Below are 24967 nucleotides of genomic sequence, written 5' to 3' on the forward strand. Positions count from 1 at the left end.
TGGGGAACGAAACATTTGCAATTAAAAGTAAAAAAAAAAATAAATAAATAAATAGTTTCCGAAGTCCTATCTTACAAAAAAGAAATTGTCAATAAAAATTCTGCAGTTTTTACTCTGCAGCACATCGATGAATCAACTTGAGGGAAAAAGTTTTTGCTTTGTCTGTTTATGAGCGAGGATGGGCACAAGTGCTTTTATTTTTAAACAATGCCTTGTTCTGAGTATTACTTTCATCACCGTACTTAACTCCTTGCAAATCTCTGTGCAAGTGTGAAAATATGCTTAAATAGATAAAACTGGGAATGGTTTTAATGCAGATCAGTCAAAACACATCAAAACTGGAAGAATGTACTAACCACCTGCTCAACTATGACCAAGCTTGGTTTAGTTCTTGTTTGCTGCGTGAAATAGTAGCACCCTGCGGCAGATAGTGTTTGTTTAAAAGCTGTTGTTTTTTTCAACATCACTGGCTTATGTAATGGCATTGCTTTCTTAAAGGTTAGACAGATTAGACTTAAATTAAATGTAAATATATCCCATCCACGGTGTTTGAGTCAACATTTTCTCGATGCTGTAAGGTGTAAACTGGATGTTGCCAACATGTTTTCTTTCTTTTATACCGTGGCAACTTTTTGAACACATGTAAATTTAGGCTATAGACTGAAATAATACTAATTTACTGAAGTTTGGAGAAAAACAACTTGGTTTGGCTATCTCATTTATTGGTTCTCTGAAAAATGTTGTTTTCTTATTCAAGGTACTTTTGAAAATTGAAGATCCTAAAAAATGGCCTTAATTATTTTAGGCTAAGTTTGCCTGTGTGTTTTTGCTTAGCGGTCAGGTTCTGCCACACTAAAATATCTCAGAGGAGAATAATCTTTGTGGGAAAAATAAAAAAAATATGTTGGAATGAAGTGAAACCCTTTTGCTTGCGGGCACACAGTTCACACAATAACGCGCTGAGCAACAGCAATGTCAGGCCTGTTTCTGCTATACATATTCATAAAACATACCAAAGTGAAGCGACTGCTCATTTGCAAATCACATGGTACTAACTTGTTTTCCTGTGTAAATATACCTTCAGTTTTATGTAATAATATGTTAATCATAGTTTTCACAATTACATAAGTCTTTAGTTGTTATTTTGTCTTGAAATTCACTAAAATGGAATATAATTATTATATTATAATTGAATATGATACAAATTCATCACTGAACAAGACTTATGACATTTAAAAGATTGAATGCAGGATGTGGGTTTGAACATGGACTTCATGTAAACCAATGTTTGCATCCATGGATACTTTTCCAGGACAATACCACAAGATCAAAAATGCTCAAACTATGATGTGCATGTACGTGTACATATATCATCCTCTGGAAGCATTTTCACCCAGTGAGAGAGTTGTTCGTGGTCGGGGTAATGACACTGCAATGCTCCAGCAGGAGTCACAGGGAGTGGATGACTTACTTCATCTCTTTGATGCACAGCGTCACACCGCTGCCATTACTCTGAGAAGACTTAAAGGGATGAGTAAACAAAGACAAGAGAGGAAGGAAATGGAACAGGAGAGTAATAGAAAAATGCTTTTCATTTCACCATGCACAACAAATTACAGTGATGTGAATGGATTTGAGAGATGAAGAGGGGAAAAGATAGGGAGAACGATGGTGGGCGGGAGTGTGAGGGGTGAAGGACGGACTATAAAGAATGTCGGCTTTAGACGCAGTTTGTCCCTTAGATTTGTCATCAGACACCATCCCTCATACTCAGCACTTTTAGTGGAGAAGGACTGCTGAGGCATGCACGCACGCACGCACACACACACACACGCACGCACGCAAATAAACAAATGCGCAGGTAGCATCTTTGCAAAACTAAGAAGATACAGTTTTATATCTTTATCAACATATGAAAATGAACTTACCTTTTAAATTTTATGAGGCAGTATTTTAAAAGTAGGAAGATTAGCCCCCCATGTATAAAGTTGATCCCCACTGTGCCCCCGACCCCCACCGATACCCCAACTGTTACTCTGCACATGTCTGATTGAATACTTCCACATTGTATTATGATGTTTATACTGCTGTTAGGATCCAGAGCTGATATTAAGCAAAAGTGTCTGAGATGTTTGTAGTCTTAAAAATCTAGTAAGTCTTGCTATACAATCTGCAACTACTGTAACTGTAAGACTTACAGCAAATGTGTCTGTGTCTAAAATTATATGTGTTGAAAGAAGACATAGGTCACTGAGGCTCAAGGTCAAGGCTTAACCCAGTGATTAATCATTAATTAAATCAAGTTACAAAAATCAAGTTAAGCTCCTCAAACTGCACAGAAGATATATTTGAACAATCCACCAAGAATAAAAACATGTGAGCCAGTTACTAAAACCACCTGTGGTTTATGTCATATAAAACCGGATGTACAATAAATAAGCCGCCAGGAGAGTAATGCAGACAACCAGCGACATCTCGAATTAAGGACAAAACGAATGCATCAGAAAGATGCACGTACTGTGCGGTGGAACAGTGGCTACACTGTCATCGAATCAGTTTTTTACCACACACATTCTATGACATGGCTGGGTGTTGGTGATTGTACCATTATTGATCAGTGTTGTCAAAATCCTATAGGAAAATTACAGTTGCACCACTTTTTTCAAAATGTCAACCTCTTCTGGGAAGGTAAGCCACGAAACCACTTCATACGCTTTGGTTCTTTAGCAGTCTCTCTGCAATCAAGCTTGTTCAAACAGTTCAGCCTGTGAGGAGAAGAAATATAATTTCACAAATCCTCTCTAAATTAAAACGTGAAGGAGTGGGTATTGACGGAAGTGAGTTAATCCTGCTGTGAATAGGGATGGGAGTGGGCTTTAGAAAAAAAAAATTATAATTTAGAATTAAGACACAGTCCACTGTACACACAGTAGGACAACGGTGAATTCTGTAGAGAATCAGACGTTGGCAAAGTGCATTAAAATACCCACCCACTCCAATTAATGCTGTTGGAAATCATTTGGAATGTGCACACATGAATATGAATGAATTGATATGCTGGCAAACCCACAAACAGAAATCCTTGGTAGGAGATCACTCCAGTAAAATAGTGAGATATAATAATGAATAGGTAAATACAGAGAATGTATACTTTATACACATAAATATATGCACATAGTCCTTTAAAGCTCCCTGCGTTTTTGTTATCCACTGCAATCCACATTCTTTTTAAAATGCCATTTCATAAAGCAGAAACATTCATGAGACAACTGCAACTTAGAATAAAATAACAGAAACAAAAGGCACCACAATAAATCCGCTTTATTTTGAGTGGATGGTTGACTCTGGGACTCTGAGCTGGGTTATTGCAAACGCATCCAGCTGATGTATGGAGGAAGGTGGAGATAGTTGGAGGGAGGTCATTGATAGGTTTATTGAAATGTCAGGGTGAGTTGTGCCTATACACACAAGCTAAGCCTGGAAAGAGCTGTCGGATGAGTCAGTGTCATTGTGTGTGCATTTATGCGCACTCTCTGCCAGTGCAGTGCAAATGTCAAACTTGGGTTAAAATGAAATAGCAAATAATGCATGGAGAATCTCACAGTGCATAATGACAACAATCCAACATATGGCAAAGTATGATAGGTGCCAAGGTAACTGCAAATTCGGGATGTACTTGCATTATGGTCTCAATTACTGGTTTATAATATAATGTTTGTTTGTGCAGCTGTAGAGAAAAGATAATTTATTTTATAGAAATTGTATTAATTCATATACACTGTCTTGTATAAGCAGCAGATTGTATCTGTTTCACAGTTCTCATTTAAAAACTCAGAGCAACAGGACACAAAGGAAATAGATATTGCAAAGTGCCCTACTATTAAAATGTACATGAAGAGGTCAAATTAATCAGAATTCAATTCACAAAATGAAGCATAATTCCATTACAACATTGCAAAATTACAATGATATTCCATTTCAATCCTGTTGGCAGGGTCCAACAGGATATAAACAAGATTCCAACCGAGGCTGATGGCTTCAGATTCAGTTTTCTTCAAGGGCCACATACAGCCCACTCCGGATTGCATATGGTAAAATAACAGCGTATACATCTATAAAACAGACAAATAAAAATATTCCTTTAGGTTTGGTGTAAAAAAAAAAAAAGAAAAAGAAAAAAAAGCAAATACAAACGCATCCAGAAAAGCTACCCATTTAATGAACTTTTCATTGTTTGTATTGTAAACAACTATATATATATATACTGGAAAAACATGTTTGATGGTTCTCGGAACATTTTTCCACTGTCAGTATGACTTAAGTAAAATGATATATTGCAAGCAATATTGTACATTAAGTAAGGCATCCACTAATCTCTCGGCCGAGTAGTTTCTGGCCACAGTGTTGTGTTATGTCCTCTCATTGGGCATTAGTGGAAATGTTCTAACCCTAACCCTAATGATCCCCAGTGGAAACTTCCAGTCAATCTTTTCTTTGATATTCTTACGCTTTGCAAGGTCACACTGGAGGCCAGGTTGGACACAGGTTGAATTTGGTCCATGAGCCACATGTTTGATAGACCTAACCAATGTGTTTTACCAAGTTGTAATTATTAAAATCAAAGATCAAGAATGGTTGTGCCAAGAATATTTGCATATTAAGAGAGTAAAGTCATGGGATCCAGCTGAGGAAATGCCTCTCAATACAATAACAGAACATCTGTTGAAACATGCTAAAACTAATCTAATACAGATACTGCAAGTCACAAGAACAAATCTGCGAGAACAAATCTTTAAAAAATGATTTTTAGATTACACACAATTGTGTACATCACTTTTTTAATAGTCTGTTGGCAGCTTTTATTGTCAAATGTTGATTCTAACTATCTTCAAGTTGTCACCATAAAGTATGCAGTGTTTCTAAATGAACAAACATAAAATGAAGATACATTATGTAAACCTATCCCAATTCGGCTTGAAAGAGCTGGTAATGTTCATTCTTTCAATGAGTACACTTTCTAGAAAGCAATATACAAATCTATACAACAAAGTCTATACAGTTACAATAGGCAGGAAGCTACTTTCCATTTGCCATTTTCATTTTTCAGTATTTTGCAGAGGAATGCATGGAAACAATTACAAAGACTTCAAGTGCATTCGAAGGCAAGATAGTGTGTAAATGAAATAAATTCAATACGAGCTATTACAGTGACGAAATGTGCCATTCTACTCACTTCAGTATGATTAAGCTTGTGGCCCATCATCAAATGTATGGGTATCTTTGGTTTTGAATGTAATCACACCTCCAAGAATGACAGCAAAATGTAATTTGATATATGATTTGCATTTAATATATTTAGCAAAATCACTCCAATATGTTCTCAGTTTTAGAGGAATAAGATTTAATGATATTTCCAGGTTTCAATTACAGATTAAAAGCAACCAATGGGGGTTAAAGGTGAAATCTCAAATGATATAGGACACCTGTTGAAAAGCAAAAACTGATTAAAGGGTAAGGATTACTTACAATAACACCTCTCCTTCCCTACCATGATTCTTATGTCATGTTAGGTAGCGTTAGGCACAAAGAGCAGCCCTTTATAGCCCCTGTTATCTAATTGAGGATGGAGGGAGAGCACTTTTGCTTTTAGCATTTGCTCTGTAATGGGAGGACATGAGAGATGACAAAAAGAGCTGCAGACACATCCGAGCACAAGAACTCCTTTGTGGATGTATTTTCTCATAATACAGCTGTGGGCAGGTAAAACGTGTGGTAAATCAAATGCTTTGTTTCTTAATATTTGTGGATGTTGTTTACCAGTGTATCTCCCAAATTTTTCGTCTCTCATTTTAACTTCGACCATCCATGCATCCACCACCTACCACATTCTTCTCTATTTGCATCAGGACACAAATGCATGTCATGCATGAAGCCCACTTATCTGCCAAGAACCCTGCACACTCTGATTTATATCAGGTTGCCACCTACTGCCACAGTCTGCACAAAACAGCACACAACCACAGTCATTGAGATGGACTTGCCTTAACAGGAGCTCTTGATTTTTCTCGAAAATTCACTTTTATTTTTAAAAAAAACGTGGGGTTTTTTCCCTCCCTTTTTTGTTAGGTTTTTTTTTTGGTTTGTTCACTTTTATCTATTATCCTTTGGCTCATTTGATATTTGTTCAGAAATGTATAGATTTTTTTTTTCCTGCACACACCTTTTATACAGTATCACCTATCTTTAGATTGTCGTGCTTTTTGCACCTCCTTGAATCCTTAATGTGGTATTACCAGCCTCCTTCACCTCCCACCAACACGTCTCTTTCTATCTATCACATCTCTTCTCCTTTCTTTCGGCTTCACACAGTCAATAGTCTGCACAGTTTATCTCATTTGTTCTTTTCTGTTGTTGGAAAATCCCCCTAAACTATCTAATTTTTTTACTATATTCCTTTCAAAACAATTAGTTACTACTGCATTATATAACCAATTATAGTGTGATAAAATATGCTTGGGTCCAGATGTTGCTTTCCTGGAGTAGATGAGCTTCAGTCCCTGGAAGGATTTCTTCAGTTTGTGGTCAGGATTATCCATATATACACAGTAGAGATAAGTTTTGTAGACTGAGAGAGGAAAATGTGTAGGTGTGTGGGTGGGTCAATGTGTGCAGACGTATTTGAGAGAGGTAGGAAAGAGGAAAAAGAGCAATGGCATATGTGCATGGCTGCATGTTAGGTAGTCCTCTCAGGGAAGAGCAGGAGCTACAGACATTCGAGGCTGCATGAAGGTGAAACAGAGACGCAGAGAGAGGAAGATGCATTCAACATATTTTTTCAGCATACGGTGTGATCCCTAGTGAGCACAAATACATCCATGCAACATCTCACACAATCCCATCACCAAGTACTGAAAAGCAGAAAAAAAAAAAAAAGGCAGTGTTGCCTTCTGGGAAATACAGATGCATTTCAGCAGTGTTTTGTGGATCGCTGGATGCAGCCTTATGACCAACACACACACACACACACACACACACACACACACACACACACACACACACACACACACACAAGAGCACATAGAAGAGAATGCTGTGGCTGAAGCTCCCATCCTACAGAAATAACTTGCTATGTTGTTGACAAAATCGAAGGTGACATATTGTGTTGTCTGCTGGCTTACCTTTGGTCAACCGGGCCCACAGGGCAAACACTCGGTACGTACCTCCAGCTCATCTTCCCGTCTTTGTTTCTGAGTCACACACTGTCACTCTTCTCTTGTTTAATCTTCTTCCTTTCCCTACTGTCCTCCTCTTCACCATCCACCTTGTCATGCCATCTCCCCTAACATCATCTCCTTCTTTGAAATTCCTTACAGCTTCTTTTTTTTCGGTGTTCCATTCAGTTCTATTTTGTAACATGTAACAATTCTCTTCCCTTTGATCCCATTCCTTCTGCTCCTGTTGGGATAGCAACACTGACTTCAGTCCCTGCGACCGTGTCCCCCTAATTATTCCCTCAGCACAATGAGTCAGAGCAATGATCTGCTTTATGGCCCTGTCTGTATTTATATTTATAGACCACCTTAGTGAGGCGTTCCTGTAATGTCCAATGTGTGTAGCTAAAAAAACAACAAAAAAAAACAAGGGAGTATTGAGGAAGGAAGGAAGTGATGACAAGTGGTGTTAGCGCAACACTGAGATAATGCAATGGGATGAGATTTAAAGAAAGGTCAGGAGAAGGCATACATTGTAGCCACTGGGCTCAGGTGTTCTCACACGTCCACTGGAGAAATACCTCAGTTTGTCTTAGGATCAACAAGTTGCTTCTCTCCAGCGAGTCAATCACAAAGCATACATCTTACTTCATCTGAATCCCTGTGTGTGTTTCTATATGGAGGAACATGTGGTCAGTGAATGCATTTGCTACTGATCACTCCACTCCTCAAAAATGCCACAATTGGTTGTTTTTCTGTCAGAGAAAATATGAGGTTGGAGTTTTTGTTTTGTTTTTTATCATTAACTGATAAGCAATAGACTTGAATTTACAGAAAGTTGATCGGCACATTGAGCTATTTATACTACTTTATTGTGAATGGCAGCATGAAGTGAGGAAGCACGCCTACCTGTTAACAAGGTCTATTAGCACCTGAGCGCCAGCTGTGTGTGATACTGCAGCTTGTTGATATGATCAATCGTGGGCAGCAGCGATGGTTAATTATCATGATCAGAACTGCTTGTCCAGAATAGGATGCAAAGACGTGGGAGAGCACTTGTTAAAAGCCACCTACTGAATTTATAAAAGGACTTCTTTTAATTTCTGCAGTGTGCATTGTGATGTGGAAGAAGTCTTTACACACGGAATGTCCGCAATAACTCATTCGGATTTTGTTCAGAGCCGGTGCACTTAATGTGGTTTAGTTATGCAGCACCCTCTTGCTCTCCCTAATCCCTACTGTCATTCATTTAATTCATTTCTTTTCAAAAGAGTGGTACTGTGATTTACTTTGGCAGTAGGGCATATCAAACTTCTGGAGTTTAATACAGTGTTGGATGTTGATGGATTTCCTCCTATTGGATTGGGGGTGTTGGAGAAGCGCCAACTCCTTTAAAGGAAGGTTCTCAAACGGTCCACTTTTTTTTTCCAATAGGAGAGATTCTCAGTCTTCATCTGCAAATAACCAGGGAACACTATCTCAACAACTAGCATCTACATGATGTTTCTCATAATTTGGTGTTGCTGAGATATTTTAAGAAAAGAGAGGTAAGGTGTGGTCAGTACTGAACCAAGTGTCTTGCCCTTGAGCATCAGAAAGGTATTTCAGCTCTTCCTTTTACACTTTCCCTTCAGCGAAACCGATCTTATATTTGAGTGAAAATGACAGGAGGGGATTTCCAGTTCTCTCTCTCTTCATCAGCACCCCGACAGTCAAGCTCTCCCTCTCCTCTCTTCTTGTCTACTTCCCACTGTGGTTTCCGTACTCGAGACTGCTGGCTCCATTGCTATGCTTCAAGTGTTCTGCAGAGCAAGTTTTAAATGTTTAATGCTGCGTTGACAGTCCCAGTCCCCAACCAGCCATCTGGGAGGGCCAAACAGGCCGGTGTGGGGCGAATGCCTTACCTTTGAAAGGCGGATTACAGATTCACGCAGACCCTGATCAAGAGCTCTAAAGGGTGAAGGAATAAATCTCCCCTGACAGAAAGGCTGTGTTAGCCTTTACGCTCTGTGTGGATTTGAGTGAGAAGGCCATGTTGGCGTGAGCCATGCCACCTGAGGAAGGAAGGGCAAAGCAACAGAGAAGGCAAAAATGACGAAAAGAAATTGCTGTGGTGCTGTAGAGATAAGCAGCATAAGAAAACAAAAATAAGAAGGCACTGAAAGTGAAACAGAAAAAGCCACGAAGAAACAACAGACACAACAAAGGAGAAAGAAAAAAGCAGGTGGTAAAGTAGAGACGGAACGAAAGCGGTGGAAGACGGTTACAAATAAAAGGTGTGATCAGGTCATGGGAGCACAAGAAAAGTTTCCAAAACTCATTTCACAGCATGGGGCAAAAAGCTAGCAGATACAAGCAGAAGAAATAGGAATGAGGTTAAGTTGAAAAGGAAAATAGCAACAAAAGTGACAGATGACAGACAAGCTACTGGCAGCCCACTCAAGCAGAGTTGTACCGCAGAGACATTAGACAGATGGAGAGCAACAAGGGGTGGGACACGAGAGTGGGAGGTAGAGATGGGTGACTGAGAGGTAGACTGGTTGAAAAAGTTAAAGGAGAGGTGGCAGACACGAACAGAGGACGAGGAGAGAATGCTGAAAGAGCAACACGAACTGGAGACAGGCAGCGTGGATGCAACTTAGCGGAAGAGGTTGTGAAGAGGAGTGAAGAGGGAAGAAATGAGAGAAGACAGAAAGTAAAGTGAAAGAGACAGAAAAGTGCATTTTGGAGCATTTACATTTGGGCCAGATTGGGGAATGTGGCTACCATGGGCATATCCCACTGACAGTATGACATTTCCACTCCAAAGCGGTATGAAAGAAGAGTAAAAAATAGCAAATGAGGTTTCAACCCCTACAACCACTGAAATATTCAAGATCTAGTCCCGAGTTCAAAGGGAATTCCTCTGTGATGACATGGCTTGTCAAAACTAGTTGATCATTCACAGCAGAGAGAAGAAGAGAAATAAACCCCCACCTTTGCAAAATGCCCATGCTGGCAAGTCTTTTAATCATTGAGTATCTGCTGTCCATCAGAGGATTCCAAGACAGAATGAGAGTAAGAAAAAAAAAAAAGAATTATATTATATATACTAATAGAAACAACAGAGAACCCACAACAACCAGTTCCCTGAGGAAGTTAATGAAAAAAATGATATCAAATCTTATTAATCAAATTTTATTTGCTTGCCTGCCTCCAAGCTACTGCCAATGATGGATTTAAGCACAAAGTAATGATGGGTACATTTAGCTGAGAAAATTTCTATGGCAACCACAAATGACTTCACCATAAACAACAGCGACAGCTACGAACACAAGCAAGCTCATTAGAGATGGTTAGATGCACATCTCCAACTGCCGCAAAGCACTGTGGGAATTTGTGTGTGTGTGTGTGTGTGTGTGTATGTATATGAGGGTGCATGATGCATTTGCAACACCAAAATCTCATTTATTCCCTACACACAGAATGCAATGAGAGAATGCAACACTGGAATGAGTGATGGGAGGAGGTGCAATGGCGCAGTAAGGAAGTGGAGGAAGAAAGAGTAAGAAAACAGGAACTGGGAGAAAAAAGAGATGGAGTGATCTGCCTTATTTCCCAGACAACTCCAGTGACAGAGCCATTCTTCATTAACCAGTGTCTTTACAGTGTATATGTCAACGCTGGCGGCCAGACAACTGCAGAGGAGTGTGATCATAATTTATCTATTTAGAATGCCGAGGGGAGAAGGCTACGCTACAGTGCAAAGCTGTGAGCTGAGCTTTCCTGCTGGGCTGTGCAGTGCAGTGACATATTATACTGAATGTGACAGTGGAGATAACCCAACTCGCAACTTCACAGAGCGGCATATGGAGATGTAATGCCACGCGTAGTATGCACGGAGCCATACGTTATGCACCGAGCCTGTAATGCTTTGTGATACGCCAAAATTGTAGGCTTGTGATTGCCTCTTCGAAGTGCGCATTGATAGAAAGGACGTGACTTTGAATTGAGAGCAACTGCTGTCACCTGATTAAGTTGACGTTGAGAAATTATTTTAAAAAAAGGTCTACATTTAAAATCAGAATATTAAAATATCTATGATATCTGAACAAAGTGAGATTCTTAAATAAAAGTTGGTGTAATTTTAACAAGATGCCATTTCTACATGGAAAATACAGTTAAATGTCCAAAAAGTGCATGCAACAAATGACTGGATTTTATTTTGCAAATCTGTTAAAAAATCTGAAATACTCAATACCAGACTGGTCCTCTTCAGAATAATGTTGCTGAAAGCCAGCTGCTTCTCAGAGGATGTTTGTTTTTGTTTATTGCAGCTTTTAAGTCATCTGTTTTCAACGTCCCATCACACAATGCTTGTCATGTTAACACTAATTTGTTGACGTTAACTTGATTGCGCTGCTGCGTCACTGACCTCTCAGCTTGGGTCTAGGGACTCAGTGTTGTGTCATGTTTGTTACTCGTACTAAAACAGTTGCCACACGGAGAGGTTAGAAACAGCAGCTACACTTGTTGGAAAAAAATTTGAGCTGATGTTCCATCTGTAATGTTATTATGTCATCCCCCAGGAAAGAATGGACCCTGTGTCAAGCCAGATTTGGCCCACAGTCTGTCTGAAACTCCTGCAAACGCATACAAAAAAACTTTAGTACATGTATCATGCAAAGTGTGCACTGAAAAAGTTACTGAGCAAAAACTGATGCAGTTCTGTGCTGCAGTAATTGATTGGGCAGCGCACTGACTGCAGCTTCTCCCACCGGCTGCAGCCACAGTACGGTGACACGAGTGAGTTTAAATGGCCTGTCAATAAAAGAAAACTGCAGGTGCACATCTTATATTGCCTCCAGTAATATTCTATTGTAAATGCAGTCCATTAAAAGCCAGCACCATGGGGAATAAAGGGTTAACAAAAACAGGTCTGACACTCCACACTCCCCCATCAATTATCACAGAAGTGCCCTTGAGCAAGGCACTTGACCCCGACCCACCCAGTTCGGTGTTTGCTGCAGCGCTCCCAGGTGTGACTGTGTCCCAATTCAGAAGCTGGATTCTCTGAAGGACGTGGCCCAATAAGTGGATCCTTTAAAGGACCGAAAGGCAGGCTGAACCGGTGCTTCTTTATCTCCAGAGACGGTTTATAATCGCAGACACCTAAAACAGTACATCCAGACACCTCTCGCCCACTCATCGAGTCTGTGATATCAGACTTTATGTAACAATGTTAGCCTTGACTAGCAAAGTGTCAATACCAGTGGGAAAGTGAGACATAATTGATGAAACCCAAGATTACAATTTGAGTTACCAATGTTTCATTTAAACAGATGATTAGTGACATATAGTGTACAAGGTTAATGTTATATGTATCCATGTCACTGCAGTGTGATTAACAGCATGTACAGGCTGTTAACAAGACGTGTGACATTTATGCCAAGCTGCCATCAGTTGCACCCTATGTGGCTTTTTAATTGGTCTATGTCAAATGTTTACCGGTTACTGATTGCATGCTAACCGTAGAGCCCCGCTAAAGATCACATCGTGACCTCTTGTTCAAGCTGGAAATGGGCTTCAGCACGGTAAATTGTTCAATGTAAAGCATTCAACAGGAGTGTCTTCCAAACCACAGCACAAACAAGCTGCTCTTCCTCAGCCCGTTGTGATAAATTTAGGGTATAAAATCTAAAGCTTGGAATGATACAGCCTCTGAATTGGAGTGCATGACAGGGGAATGTTCAAAAAAGCATGCAAAAATAAGCAAGTATTCCCTGGATAAATAAGGTATTAAAAAGGCAGCGAATTGATAAATACTTGGTCATTTTCTGAGCTCTTTGCCTCAGCTTGCTCTTTAATGGCTCTTTCCATCACAGAATAATCTTTCCATTTTCTCATTTTCAGATCGATAGGGACTCAGGGAGAATGAAAGGCCTATTTCCTCTCAAATAGGGATAAAGCTTAACACACGGGGCCATCTCATGTTTTATAATCATGTCAACCAGACTACAGGACTGGATGAAGTGGCACCAAGTGTAAAGTACAAGTAAATCTGTGAACTGTAGAACTGAGAAAAAGTTTAAAAAATCCCTTTAGTCTGCTAAATAAAGAAGAGCCATAGTTGTTTAAAAGATATTTAAAAAATGGTGTATCATTAGCGCAGTATAAATTTAAAACCGTGTTGAAAGGCCGTTGACAGATAGAGCAGCTTCAAAAAAAAAAAAAGAAGTCTGTGAAGTGAAAGCAGAGTGGAGGCTGTATGGGAAAGGTACCCTTCAAACAACAATTCAATAGCTGCTCCTGCATCTGTGGTGGTTTGCTTTAATGGAGGGATGGTGTAAGCAACGGAAGGTTTGAGCCACAATGTTTCTCCTCTTTTAACCGACGTGGTTTCCCCTGGTGTCTGACTCTGACACTTTGCTTGCGAACAAAGGACCCTGATCAACATTTTCAGTTCGTCAAAGGACCTCAACAACACTGTGCAATTTCCTAAAATGCACTCATAATGCACCTGATTGGAACATGAACACAGTGCACAGGTCTTAGGCCAACTGAGTCCTCCTCCCACAGTAGACAGCCTGATTGATAATAGAAGTTGGTTTGTATTCGATCATGCACCGTTGCAGAATCGTTGTAGAATGGTCTTGTTTCCTGCCTCGTGCTGGCAGCTCTCCAACAGATCATTATTTCTGAAGGCATGAGAGTTACAAAGGATATCTGCAAGGTATTGTCATTAGCATTGAAGTTACAGTACTGCAAGTATCCCAATTTAATTTATTATTAGCATTCAGGACCCACATTAGCCCTTTGGCCACCAAAATATTAGCATTCAAGATATTGCTAACAAGTTCATCAACATGCAGGTAAATGCAAGCCTGAGTTAGACTCCAGTCTCAGGTAGCATTAGAATGCAGATGGCGGTGGAACTTTTGGTGGAGATGCGGGGTGCAGGCTAAGTGATTAGCAGAAAGAGCTCTTGCTTCACATGCAGGATCAGCAGTGGGCTCTGTCACAGCGTTAGAGGCTAATGAAACAGAGCCCGGGTTAGGGACAGTGAATAAGCAGCAAAAATTAGGTGTCGCAGGAGTAGAGAGGGGGTCATCACGATCCTCACAACTAAGCTATGATCACACGCATATAATCAGGGGTTTCACAATACCACTTACATTAGATCTATGCAGAGGCACGCAACAACAGACAGCTTTGTTTTGGTTTTGTGCAGGTGCCGGCATATGGACACACAGTTTAATTCAATTATGGAAAAAGTAATCACAGATACACATATGCAACTACACACGCATCTAGGGGAGTTGTGTTATTTTGGCAGTAACCAGCCTGTTTACGAGTGGATATTCCAAGGTCTCTGTGATTAAAACAGCTCCAAAGCGCTCCTGACACTCCATTACCCAGCATGCCCCGGGTGAGGCAGGATTGTACATATTGATTTCACGCCTCATTAGACTTTCTGTCTAACAATGTCATTGTTCTTCCTGGTTCTACAGGATTCTGCATAGTTCAGAAGTGGCCACGTATAACTCTGGGAGGGCACGGTGGACACATAACAAATGAACACATTAATAGAGAGTCAGGGCATGCAGTGCTTGCATCGTGGGGGGAAAACCTCAGCAGACAGCAGACTTTTGACCTAGTTTTCAGTAAAAGTTGTGATGGAAAACCTGTTGTTTATTTCACAGAACTGTAAGAGCTAAATGTTCCCAAAGTAAACACTGTAAAAGCTCTTTCATTTTATTTTCCTCCACTTTTATGACTGAAGTGATCATAACCCTCTGAAACGTCAATCACAGCTTTAGAGGACAGGGTCCATCTCAGCAACCCAGAGTAGGTTTTTCCCACCTGTTTGTTTTCATTCTTATTTTAAATTCTTCTTGCTCATAGTTAAAAAAAAAAAGTTATGCAGTCAAAAGGCGAATGCTACATGTCACCTATTGTGGCTTATAGCGCAGCCATGCAAAAGAGAGCAGAACTTTAAGATGAGTCTGGCTGTGTCATCACCAACAGCAAAGCCATGAAGCATAACTGCAATTGTGACACTGATAACAGATATATGTATGAACCCAACATTAAATGCAATGTCATGCAGTATTTTCCACCAGATATGCAAAAGTTGTGTGTTATCTGTTCTCTGCTTAAGCATGTGCAGCAATCCATTACAAGCGTTTAAGATCCTCTCCTGCAATTGGCTTTTTCTGTTTTTAATGAGAATGGGCTTGTGTTGGAGAGGTTTTTTTTCCCAGTAAGGCAGTAAACACCCCTTCACTCTTTGTTAACCTCTGATGGAAAAGTTTTCTTTCTCAACTTGTTCTTTCCCCCGAAAGAAAAACTATTTGTATTGGATCATTTATCCCAGAGAAAGTACGTGTGCAAATAACTTTGTACTGTGATTCCACTTTCACTGATTGACCTTCAAACAGTAATGCAAGTCCTGTTTGGTTGTTGTCTCAAAGTTGGATGGCTGCCACTGAGTTCCAGCTCTCTCTTTTTGCTCTCTCATCTACTTCCATACCTTGTAGTCTATATGCGAGTCCATAAAATGATCCCAACCACCGAATCTCGTCCCTGCAGTGTCTGTCCACCCAGTCTCTTTACTTCACCCCTTCCTTTCCTCACACAAACCTTGCATGATTTCTATCTGTCATCATATCACTCATTCCTATATTTGTGTTTATTTTTTTTCCCTCCACTGCTGGCCGAAAGGGTGCCAGCTGCATAGGCATGTAGTCTGCCAGCTGCCAGTTATGATGACGATGACAGTACAGTCGGGTTGCTCGCTGGGTGATGTTGACTAAGTGGAGCACTGCAGCACCACTGGCAGATACAAACCCGTGTTCATACACACACACACACACACACACACACACACACACACACACACACACACACACACACACACACACACACACACACACACACACACACACACACACACACACACACACACACACACACACACACACACACACACACACACACACACACACACACACACACACACACAGGAACAGTGCCAAAGAGCACAACAGCCTTCGGGCCAACTAATAATTCCTCCCTTGCCACAGTACTTCTGAGCCAGAGTGAGACAGCTGAACACCACCCTTTTTCTGCCCCAGTCTCCCACAAAATGCTCTTTCACAGAAGAAATGGCGAGGGGATACTGCTACTGTGACATGACTCCCACTCGAGTTTGCATAAAAATCGTTACAAGTCACCTTGGCAGCTTTTACCTTTTTCTAAAAGCCAACAAGTCATCATTGGGAATAGGTCTCCCACATTATAAGTGCACCTGGCATTTCTGAGTGAGTCACGCGTACTGCAAGCTGCAGAAACACACTGTTAGATTGGATAAAATGCAGTATTGCTCTCCACTGAATGAATGACTGAGCAGGCAACTGCTACAGAAGTGCTGGAGTGTGGTTCACAGGTGGGTTTTGCTTGACGAAGGGAGAAGAGGCAGCAGACAACCTTCCACATCCGGTCCGACACAGTTGTGACATGCTTTTATGTTAAGTCTTTTTTGTAACTTTGTTTAGTTCGTTTAGTTTAGTTTGTCTCTTTGATCTTGGATTCTAATATAAAGTTGCATTTTGGCTTCGCTCAGAATTCCTGTTCTTTAATTCAGCATCCTGATTACAAACGTTCTTGTATGCTGCTGTGATTGCCAAATATTGTTACAGAAGCGAGCAACTATCCAATTCCTTTTGCACTAATTAGTGGTATGCAAGAAGTCAGAGAATTCAGGTTGCACAAACCTATTTCAGAGAAAAAGTACTGTTTCCTAGCAAATGTCTAGTGAAAAATATAATTTATCCTATTTATTTACCTGAGTGTGACATCGTGGCAATTTAAGAAACACAAGGTTTGTCAGTCACTGTATTCGATTTTAGAAACTTAAGGAGTGCAAGAGGATTCATTTTTTTGTACATCATTCTAACCCCAAGAGTTAATTACAAAACACAGCTGTCAACTCCAGCAAGCGACAGGGTATCAATAAGGGGAGAGTGCAGGAGAGACAGATTGAGAGTAAGGCAGAGACATCTAATAAGATACATAAAAAGACACACCCACACGCCAACGCAAATCTCCTTTCACAGCAAGTTGTAAACAGCCCACAGACGCCTACACAAAATCACATTTTAGGCAACTTCTATAAGTGTTGGAGAGTGTCAAAGTGTGAAGAATATACAGTAAATAAATACAGCAGCAGTGGAGCTTAGTGAGAGTACATTAGCGGAAGGAAAGTTTGAAGCTCACTCCAAAGGCCAATGAAGTGCACTCAAACTCCTGCAAAGAAAAGGAGTCGGGAGAATAACCAACAGTCTAGAGAATAGAATACATTACCCTCTCGCCTCTAAAAAAGACCTTGCTCCTTTCAAACACAAACTGCTTCCATGAGTTGCAAACTCTTCATAACTCCAGTGGTTTACTTCCAGCACATATTCAACAAAGTCAAAGCGGGATGAAGAAACTATAGTTGAAAATAAGACAAATACAATGGAGCAAACACAGGGTCATACACACATTCACACCTGAAGGAATTTCACCTACATACATATTTTAATGCTTTTTCCAAATTCAGCTGAATGGGGATTTTTATGCTCATCATTTCACTTCAAATGTGTATCTTTTAGACTGTCGAATAAGACCGGAGGACCTTGAGTAAATCCCCACATATACAGAAAGAACCGTCTCGCTATGAAGCAAGAACGTTTACCACCGAACATCCCACTAACATAGTTACCTTTGGAAAGAAATTTCTCTTTTCAATATGTACAATCACATACATTAATTTATGGGTTGATGAACATTTCCATTTTAGCAAGACACAAGCAGAACAGCTGATTTTCCACCATTAGCTATTTCTGAAGTGGCAATGAATTGTGCAGATTTTACAAAAGTGGTCTTCAAATCATATTTGTTCTTGAAATACTCATAAAAATGTCAAATGTTCTTGAGCTACTGAACAGCATTAATATAAACATCTTCAAATTGGCAAGCTGGTTTTTCACTGACCGCGCTTTTTCAATCAGCACATAAAATTAACTTTTCAATAAGGTTTAAATTACTAGCTCTGGAAGAACCATTATTTACAATATGTGTCCATGTTTAATTCAACAACAGTAAAAAGAAAATTGTGCCTGTACCTTTTGATGTTCATCATTAAGAAATGAGTATAAAACATACATACATACATACAAGGTGTAAAAACATATACAAGAGCCCTCAATATTAGCAATACTTAAATGCCATAAAAAACAATAAACTATGCAAGGATATAATTATCTGCAGCTTGATGCATCAATATTTTTGTACTTGATGTCAACATTGAGGAGGTTTACATGACCATGAAAATCAGACAACTGAGAGCAATCAGATAATTATAATAATCAGACTTCACACATAAGGTTTAGATGCATCAGCTCATTATTACACTGCTTTCAGAGTGCATACGTATGCAGTGATGCAAAACTCAAACCTCCTGTTATTTTTTTTGAATAACAGGTCAATGTTTTTAATTTAATTTCACATCAAATTGATTTCCTCTTCACTAATTGTGTTTTTGTCGACTTCCACTACCACAGCCACGGTTGCCGTCTTTTGTCTTCTGCACTTGATTTTTTTTCAGGGCAGGTCATCTTTCAATCAGAAGGTTGCAGATTTGATTCCAAAACTCTCCCTGTCCACATGTCAAAATGTCCTTGAGCAAGACCGTGAACCCCAAAGTTCCCCCACTGGATGCCTTGCTTGGTTTAAGGAGTTTCCCTCTGGAAAAAATGAAGTAGACATTATGAATCCTCTGTTGTTGTTTACATCATCCACCTTGCACTGGTTGTTTTGTCTCCCCGCATCTGAGCATGCTCCGGTCATTGCCAACATCATTGAATTCAATCGAGTTTATCTAGTTGTTGTTGCAGCCCTATTCTCCAGAAATATTAATTGGCTAAATGTGTATGTTTAAAAAGCAAATATCATCTTCGTCATTACTGTTCAATTCAGCAAGAATTGAGGACGAAGCAAAACATATGAAAACTTGCAGATTAGGGTTCTCGGAGAAACACAAGTCGATTGTCGGAGCTTATTCCGGAAACAGAGCAGGACATTAAGTCTAGCTAAATGAAAATCTGCAGAAAACTGATAGATTGCAGAGCAAATCAGCACTGGTTAAATTGGTCTCTGAGGAGCTCTCCTGAGGCGAGTCGAGGCATGATGCAACACGCTGCAAAACATATTGAGAAACCCAAATGGCTCCAGCCAAAGTTGCACAGGAGCCGTTAAATCTGAAAAATGTAACAAGGAAGATAACCAGCTGACATCTGAGAAAGCATATACTTTGCATGAAGCAGATTTCCTGTTGAGCTTTCTCACTTTTGCCCATTCAATTTGACCACTGGATTCTGATCATCTTGAAAAGGATGACTCACAATGGATGAGCCACAAAATTGCCCAATTGTCAGATTTGCTGATTTAGTGGATGAATACTACGGATGTCTTTATGGTCCTCATGAATAGCTGGAGATGTACGCACTTCCATGGACATGGAGGTCATATGAAAACACCTTTTGTTCAATTCAATTAAGAAAACTTAACTTATCCTTTGAGTCCAACTTTGTGTATCCTCCGCTTTGTACAAAGCAAGTTCACAAACAGCAAGCGCCCTCTTTGTTTGTGCTGCTCAAATGTTAAAGTTAAGGTTTCAATATTACAAGGTAAGACGTTACAAAAAGAAATATTACATTGTCACAGAACACTTCCAAATCATTGGAAACTTTGCAAACTTGTATTTAGTAACTTCAAGTAAGAAATGTTGATGAATGTGGTGCAGAAAGAAAATTGTGAACGGACAAAATAATCTTGATGGCTGCGATTTTTCTTTTTCTCAACAATTTCAGGATTTGTTGGGGCTCACCCTGAAAATAGACTGAAATATTACACTAGCAGAAAATAAGCTAACTGTAATGATATATAATTTGGACCAAAGCTACAAATAGCAATTAAAAAATACAAATAAAAAGCAGCTATGTCGGGCACCGTATATCTTTAAAGGAGCAGAAGTCAGATGCACTAGTACCTTAAAGCGAAATGAATAAATGCTGCTTGTGACCATAAAATCATGCTTCAATTCAATCTCAGTGATTTTCAATAATTTACTAGCACACAACTAACATGTGTAAGAGTTATCTGTGGATTTCATTAAGTACCTGCAATAGGATGTGGGAATACATCTAACCCAACGTGAAGAGAGGATTGCAGAATAGGACAGCAAACGAGATGACACAGAAACTAAACTCATTAGTTGCAGTTCAAACATCCAGCTATCACTTTCACTACAGATCAGATCAACGGTCCCCTAATAGAAATGCTAACTTACATATTCAAAGAAAATAGGCTACGTGAATCTGGTTGCTTTGTTCCACTTCACAGACAAAACATACCTCTGAATGATCAGTGGAAAAAATACAACCACTTAAGAGTCGCGTACTGAACTCGGAGTATCCACTCCTGAATGAAAGCGTGCTCTATAGAGGATTAAAACCCCTTTGTTTTCTCGTTTCCTCGACTGCCACATTGTCTGTCACAGTGGACTCCTCATTTGCAAAATTCAATCACATAGTTCGCAGCAAATTTCTTTCATTAACTGTTTCTTGAAGCAAACTCAACATTTTAGTGCATAAGCAAGAGGAGATTTGCTCATGGAAAGCTCCATTAATTTCATATGAAAAAAAGGAACAATATATTGTATTTCTTTTTCATATAAATTATATACATACCACATTATAAGCAAGTGGCACACAAAGGTGTCTTGATTACTCTACTATAAACTCTAACTATTTTCTCGTATTCAGTTCCACCATCCTATGCAGAGTGTTTCAAAACGCATTGGCGTATCTTATTGTATTTCCATGTTGTTTTTGTTCTCAGTGTGAACCTCGCAGACATATCAGCAACAGTTGTTTCATAAATATAAATTCAATTGGCTTCCTCTGGTGACATTTAGTTAAAGGAAAAGGCAGCAGCTATATAGCTCAGCTAGATCAAGTTTCACAAATGTCATATTTATGATTCACTGACTGGCAAAAATGCACACACACTAAAAAAAAAAAAACAATGCAAACTGTTCAAATGCCACAACTTAGTCAATATTACAAATACAAGTCAGTGTGAAAATACTACAGTTTCATAACTGTATTTCATTCCAGGGTGTTAAACATCAAACCTCTATGTCAAATCAGCCTGCCATGGTGAACATTTGGAATTACAACCTTTTTTCCATATCATACGCCTACTTGCTTTAACTAAATTAATTTTATTAGTTTGCCATCTTTCTATTTCCCTCACAAATTGGGCTGGATGTTGAAGTAAAACAAGTTTTACACCCCAATCAAAGCCTTGCAAATGTTTTGTAACAACTTGGCGAGAAAAGAAAACGAAATCCAAACATCGCTAAGTATATACAATATATGTCACCTTTTCAAACACAAACAACACCAACAAACACAAGTGGACAGATGCTAAATGGAAACGAAGCCATGCAGGTACCCGTCATATATTTGTATACGCGTGTGTGTGTGTGTGTGTGTGTGTGTGTGAGAGGATGAATGTTTGCCGCAATGGGAGCTGGACTGCTGGGTTAGTGGAGCAATGTGTATGCCGGAAACGCACAACCACACACTCACACCTGGGCAAAGAGTGCCGGATAAGGCAGAAAGAGCAGGGGCTTGTAGGTGTGCTATATTTAGCGTTAACCTTTTATCACCCATTCACTCGCACGTCTATTACACAGTCGCAAATGTAAGCAAGTACATGCAGAGTGCACAAACAGCAGTTCTTAAACAGGGTTTAAATCAGCAGAAAATACCCTCGATCAAGAATGTACAGATATATAAACAACTGGGATATAATACTACACTTTGGTGATGTACACACAGTCAATTATTGTGTGCAAACATTATAGTGTCTGGTGAAGGAATGTATAATTCATGAAATATCATGGGTGTTGTGCAAATACGCCTGCCTAAGGCAAGTCGCATATATACATACACACTCGCCTATCTACAAGCATCTCCATAGGACCTCTAACAAGGCGGTGTATGCAGGTGCAGAAACAGATTAAGAAAAAAAATGTGCATACAAACTTACAAAGTGATTTCACTCACAACAAGTGGCACAAGATGATAAGAGGTGGTGATTTAAAATAAAGTCAAATTAATCCTGCCTTCCTAACTTCTCAGAAACAAAACAACTTGGCTCCAGCAGGACGCATTATCAAATATTCTGCTCAATAATAAGTCCACCTGACCTCAGTGTTCATTTCCCAGGACATCCCCATATATCTAACAAAGGTGAGCAGCAGCAGCAGATTTAGGTTTGCTCCCGATCAACTACAACATAGAGGTCTGACCAGAGCAGCCCCGTACAATGTGCAAAAAAGAAATAAAAAATGAAATCCCCTTCCCCACAGAAATGCAATGCAATACAAATATTGCATTTTCTATTGTCATTTCTCAGCCCACTGCATACTGGGTTTGCATTAGAATGATGTGGATCAGTAAAGCTGACTACATCAGGTGTGCTTCAATGAATCAGCCTTGTGAGCACAGAGGTGTTTTCTGATGAGAAAAATGGATTTAAGCTTCACCGCAGCTTTTCCCATCCTATTTAGATTTGATTAGGATTGTTGTAGGGGGGGGGAAAGAAGAGAGAAATGCCTTCCTTCCTGTTGCCTTCTAAGGCCTGAACAATTAATTTGAATCTTCTAAGCATTTTGTCCTCAGGGGAGGAGTTTTTAGTGCTGTCGCAGTGCAGATGAAAACAAGACATTGACAATGGCGACATCTCAGTGGTGTACTTCTATATGGTTAACTTCTACTACATTTGGTTCTCGTATGGTAGGTGAGGACATGCAGATTGAAATCCAGTGTGCGGATCCCACTAAACACTGCATGCTTCAGGGAGTTAGTAATGTGAGAGCAGTGAGAGGCTCTCTGCTAAAAAAAAAAAAAAAAAAAAACAGAAAAACACTAAACAGACAAATGAATGCCATTTGCAAGGAGAAAAAAAGCCTAAATTGCTATCAGCACTTGTCCTTCACTCGGTAAGGGTAAATGGAATATTCTGTGGTATTAAATTAAGGAGAACTTCAGAGTCATTGTAGATAGGCGAACTGATAAATCTATGGTGGATTGCACTTGCTGATGAGCTAAACCCAAATGAAACAGCCTTCCATTACACAAGGAAACATGTCCAAGGCTAAACATAAATCACCAAATGCAATTAGTGTGAACTTGAGACCTCAGACTAAGGAATGTCTGGTAATTTTAAAAGCAAAGATGGTCTGTGGTTGTGTTATACTCAGAGATGGCAATAAATAAAGAAGCAGAGAGATCTATAGGTGAATTTACGCCACCCTACACAAACTACCTACATGCCCTGATTTCAACAAAGATGTCATGTCTTGCTCTTGCAGTCCATCTAAAACTAGCATGTTATTCCAGAAAATAATCAAAATCTCTTCAGTCCAACACAGTGTGATTTATATCCCAGCATTTGTTTCCTCTCCTGTCTATTTTTTAAAAGTCTCCTTCCCCTTCACTCCTGCTAACCACAAACCAGGCAGCATCTGAGTCCTGCTGAAGCACTGCGGGCACCTCCCAAAAATCCTCAAGTACTGCCTTTGGTTTAATGACTTGTTATATCAAAATTGACATCAGTACCCGTAATGCATCTAATCCACACATGCATTCCCCGGGCACCAATCAACAGTTTCAACCTCCGGACCTTCTCACAGCAAGCTCGATGGGAACCAGGACAAGAAGAGCTAAAGGCAAAAGAAATGCCATACGTGGAAGAGTTAAAGACACAAACACAAGCGCAAAGGGAGGAGGGCCTACCTGCTCTTTGACGGAGGCAAGGATGGAGGAGGTCGTCTCTGCCTCAGATCTGTCACCGTTGGAGGCCGGCATCACAGGGGGCACCATGGCCCCCTTCTCCTGCTCTGCAGGCTGATCTGGCACCGGCATTGCTAATTTCAACAATCACACACACACGCACACACATGCAGAAGGTTAAGCTTTGTTACAGGGAAGAAACCACCGCCACCTGTTGAGTGATCACAGTTATCAAATTGGCTCCACTCATGAGAATAGAAAACAGCAATGCTGCAGCATAAATGACTGAAAACTAATAACTATGGAACATATAGAAGGAACCTACAAAGTGAGTGATCCCAACATTTTGATGCAGCTCATAATAATCAGCAAAACAGCAGATAAAATGGGAGAGCAGGACATTTAGTTAAGAGAAAGCTCTAACATTATTGGGAGTAAAATAATTGGGGGGGGAAAAAGTCACTTCAAGAGATGAAGTTGTATTTGGGATCCCTGACTATTACAATATAAATTCAACTTAAGTGCTGAAAGCTAAATGTTTCATTGTAAAGTGCTAAATAAAAAATCAATGTCAAAATGTTAAGTGCCCAGTACAAATAATTACTATTTCCTCCCAATTTCTGCCAAGCAAAGGAATATTTTGCAAAGCTGTTGCACAAAAAATATTTATAGGAACATTTTGATAATTTAACATTATACTTCTCTTTGTCAAATAAATTTTTCTCCTTCCCTCTTCACTGCTCAACATCCAATTGAGGAAATGAAAGTATTGTTAACAGCAGAGCTCCACAATATTGGGTAAACCTGCAATATGCAATTATGTTGTCACGCATTGCAATTGTAATATGACTTGCGACTTACATCAAA

At 39.7% G+C, this 24967-nt stretch overlaps 1 protein-coding gene across 1 annotated transcript in view; it reads right to left on the bottom strand.

The window, feature by feature from the left end:
* Positions 1-24232, bottom strand: part of ctnnd2a (catenin (cadherin-associated protein), delta 2a) — a gene marked incomplete at both ends in the record, with an annotated part of 202698 nt that extends 178466 nt beyond the window's left edge. Inside the window, one exon of the mRNA XM_080515267.1 lies at positions 24104-24232. Coding sequence (XP_080371393.1) covers positions 24104-24232 — 129 coding nt within the window. The remainder of the gene's footprint in view (positions 1-24103) is intronic.
* Between the last annotated feature and the right edge of the window lie 735 nt (positions 24233-24967).

The sequence above is a fragment of the Blennius ocellaris genome, assembly GCF_963422515.1.
Source record: "Blennius ocellaris genome assembly, chromosome: 19".
Lineage (NCBI taxonomy): Eukaryota > Metazoa > Chordata > Actinopteri > Blenniiformes > Blenniidae > Blennius > Blennius ocellaris.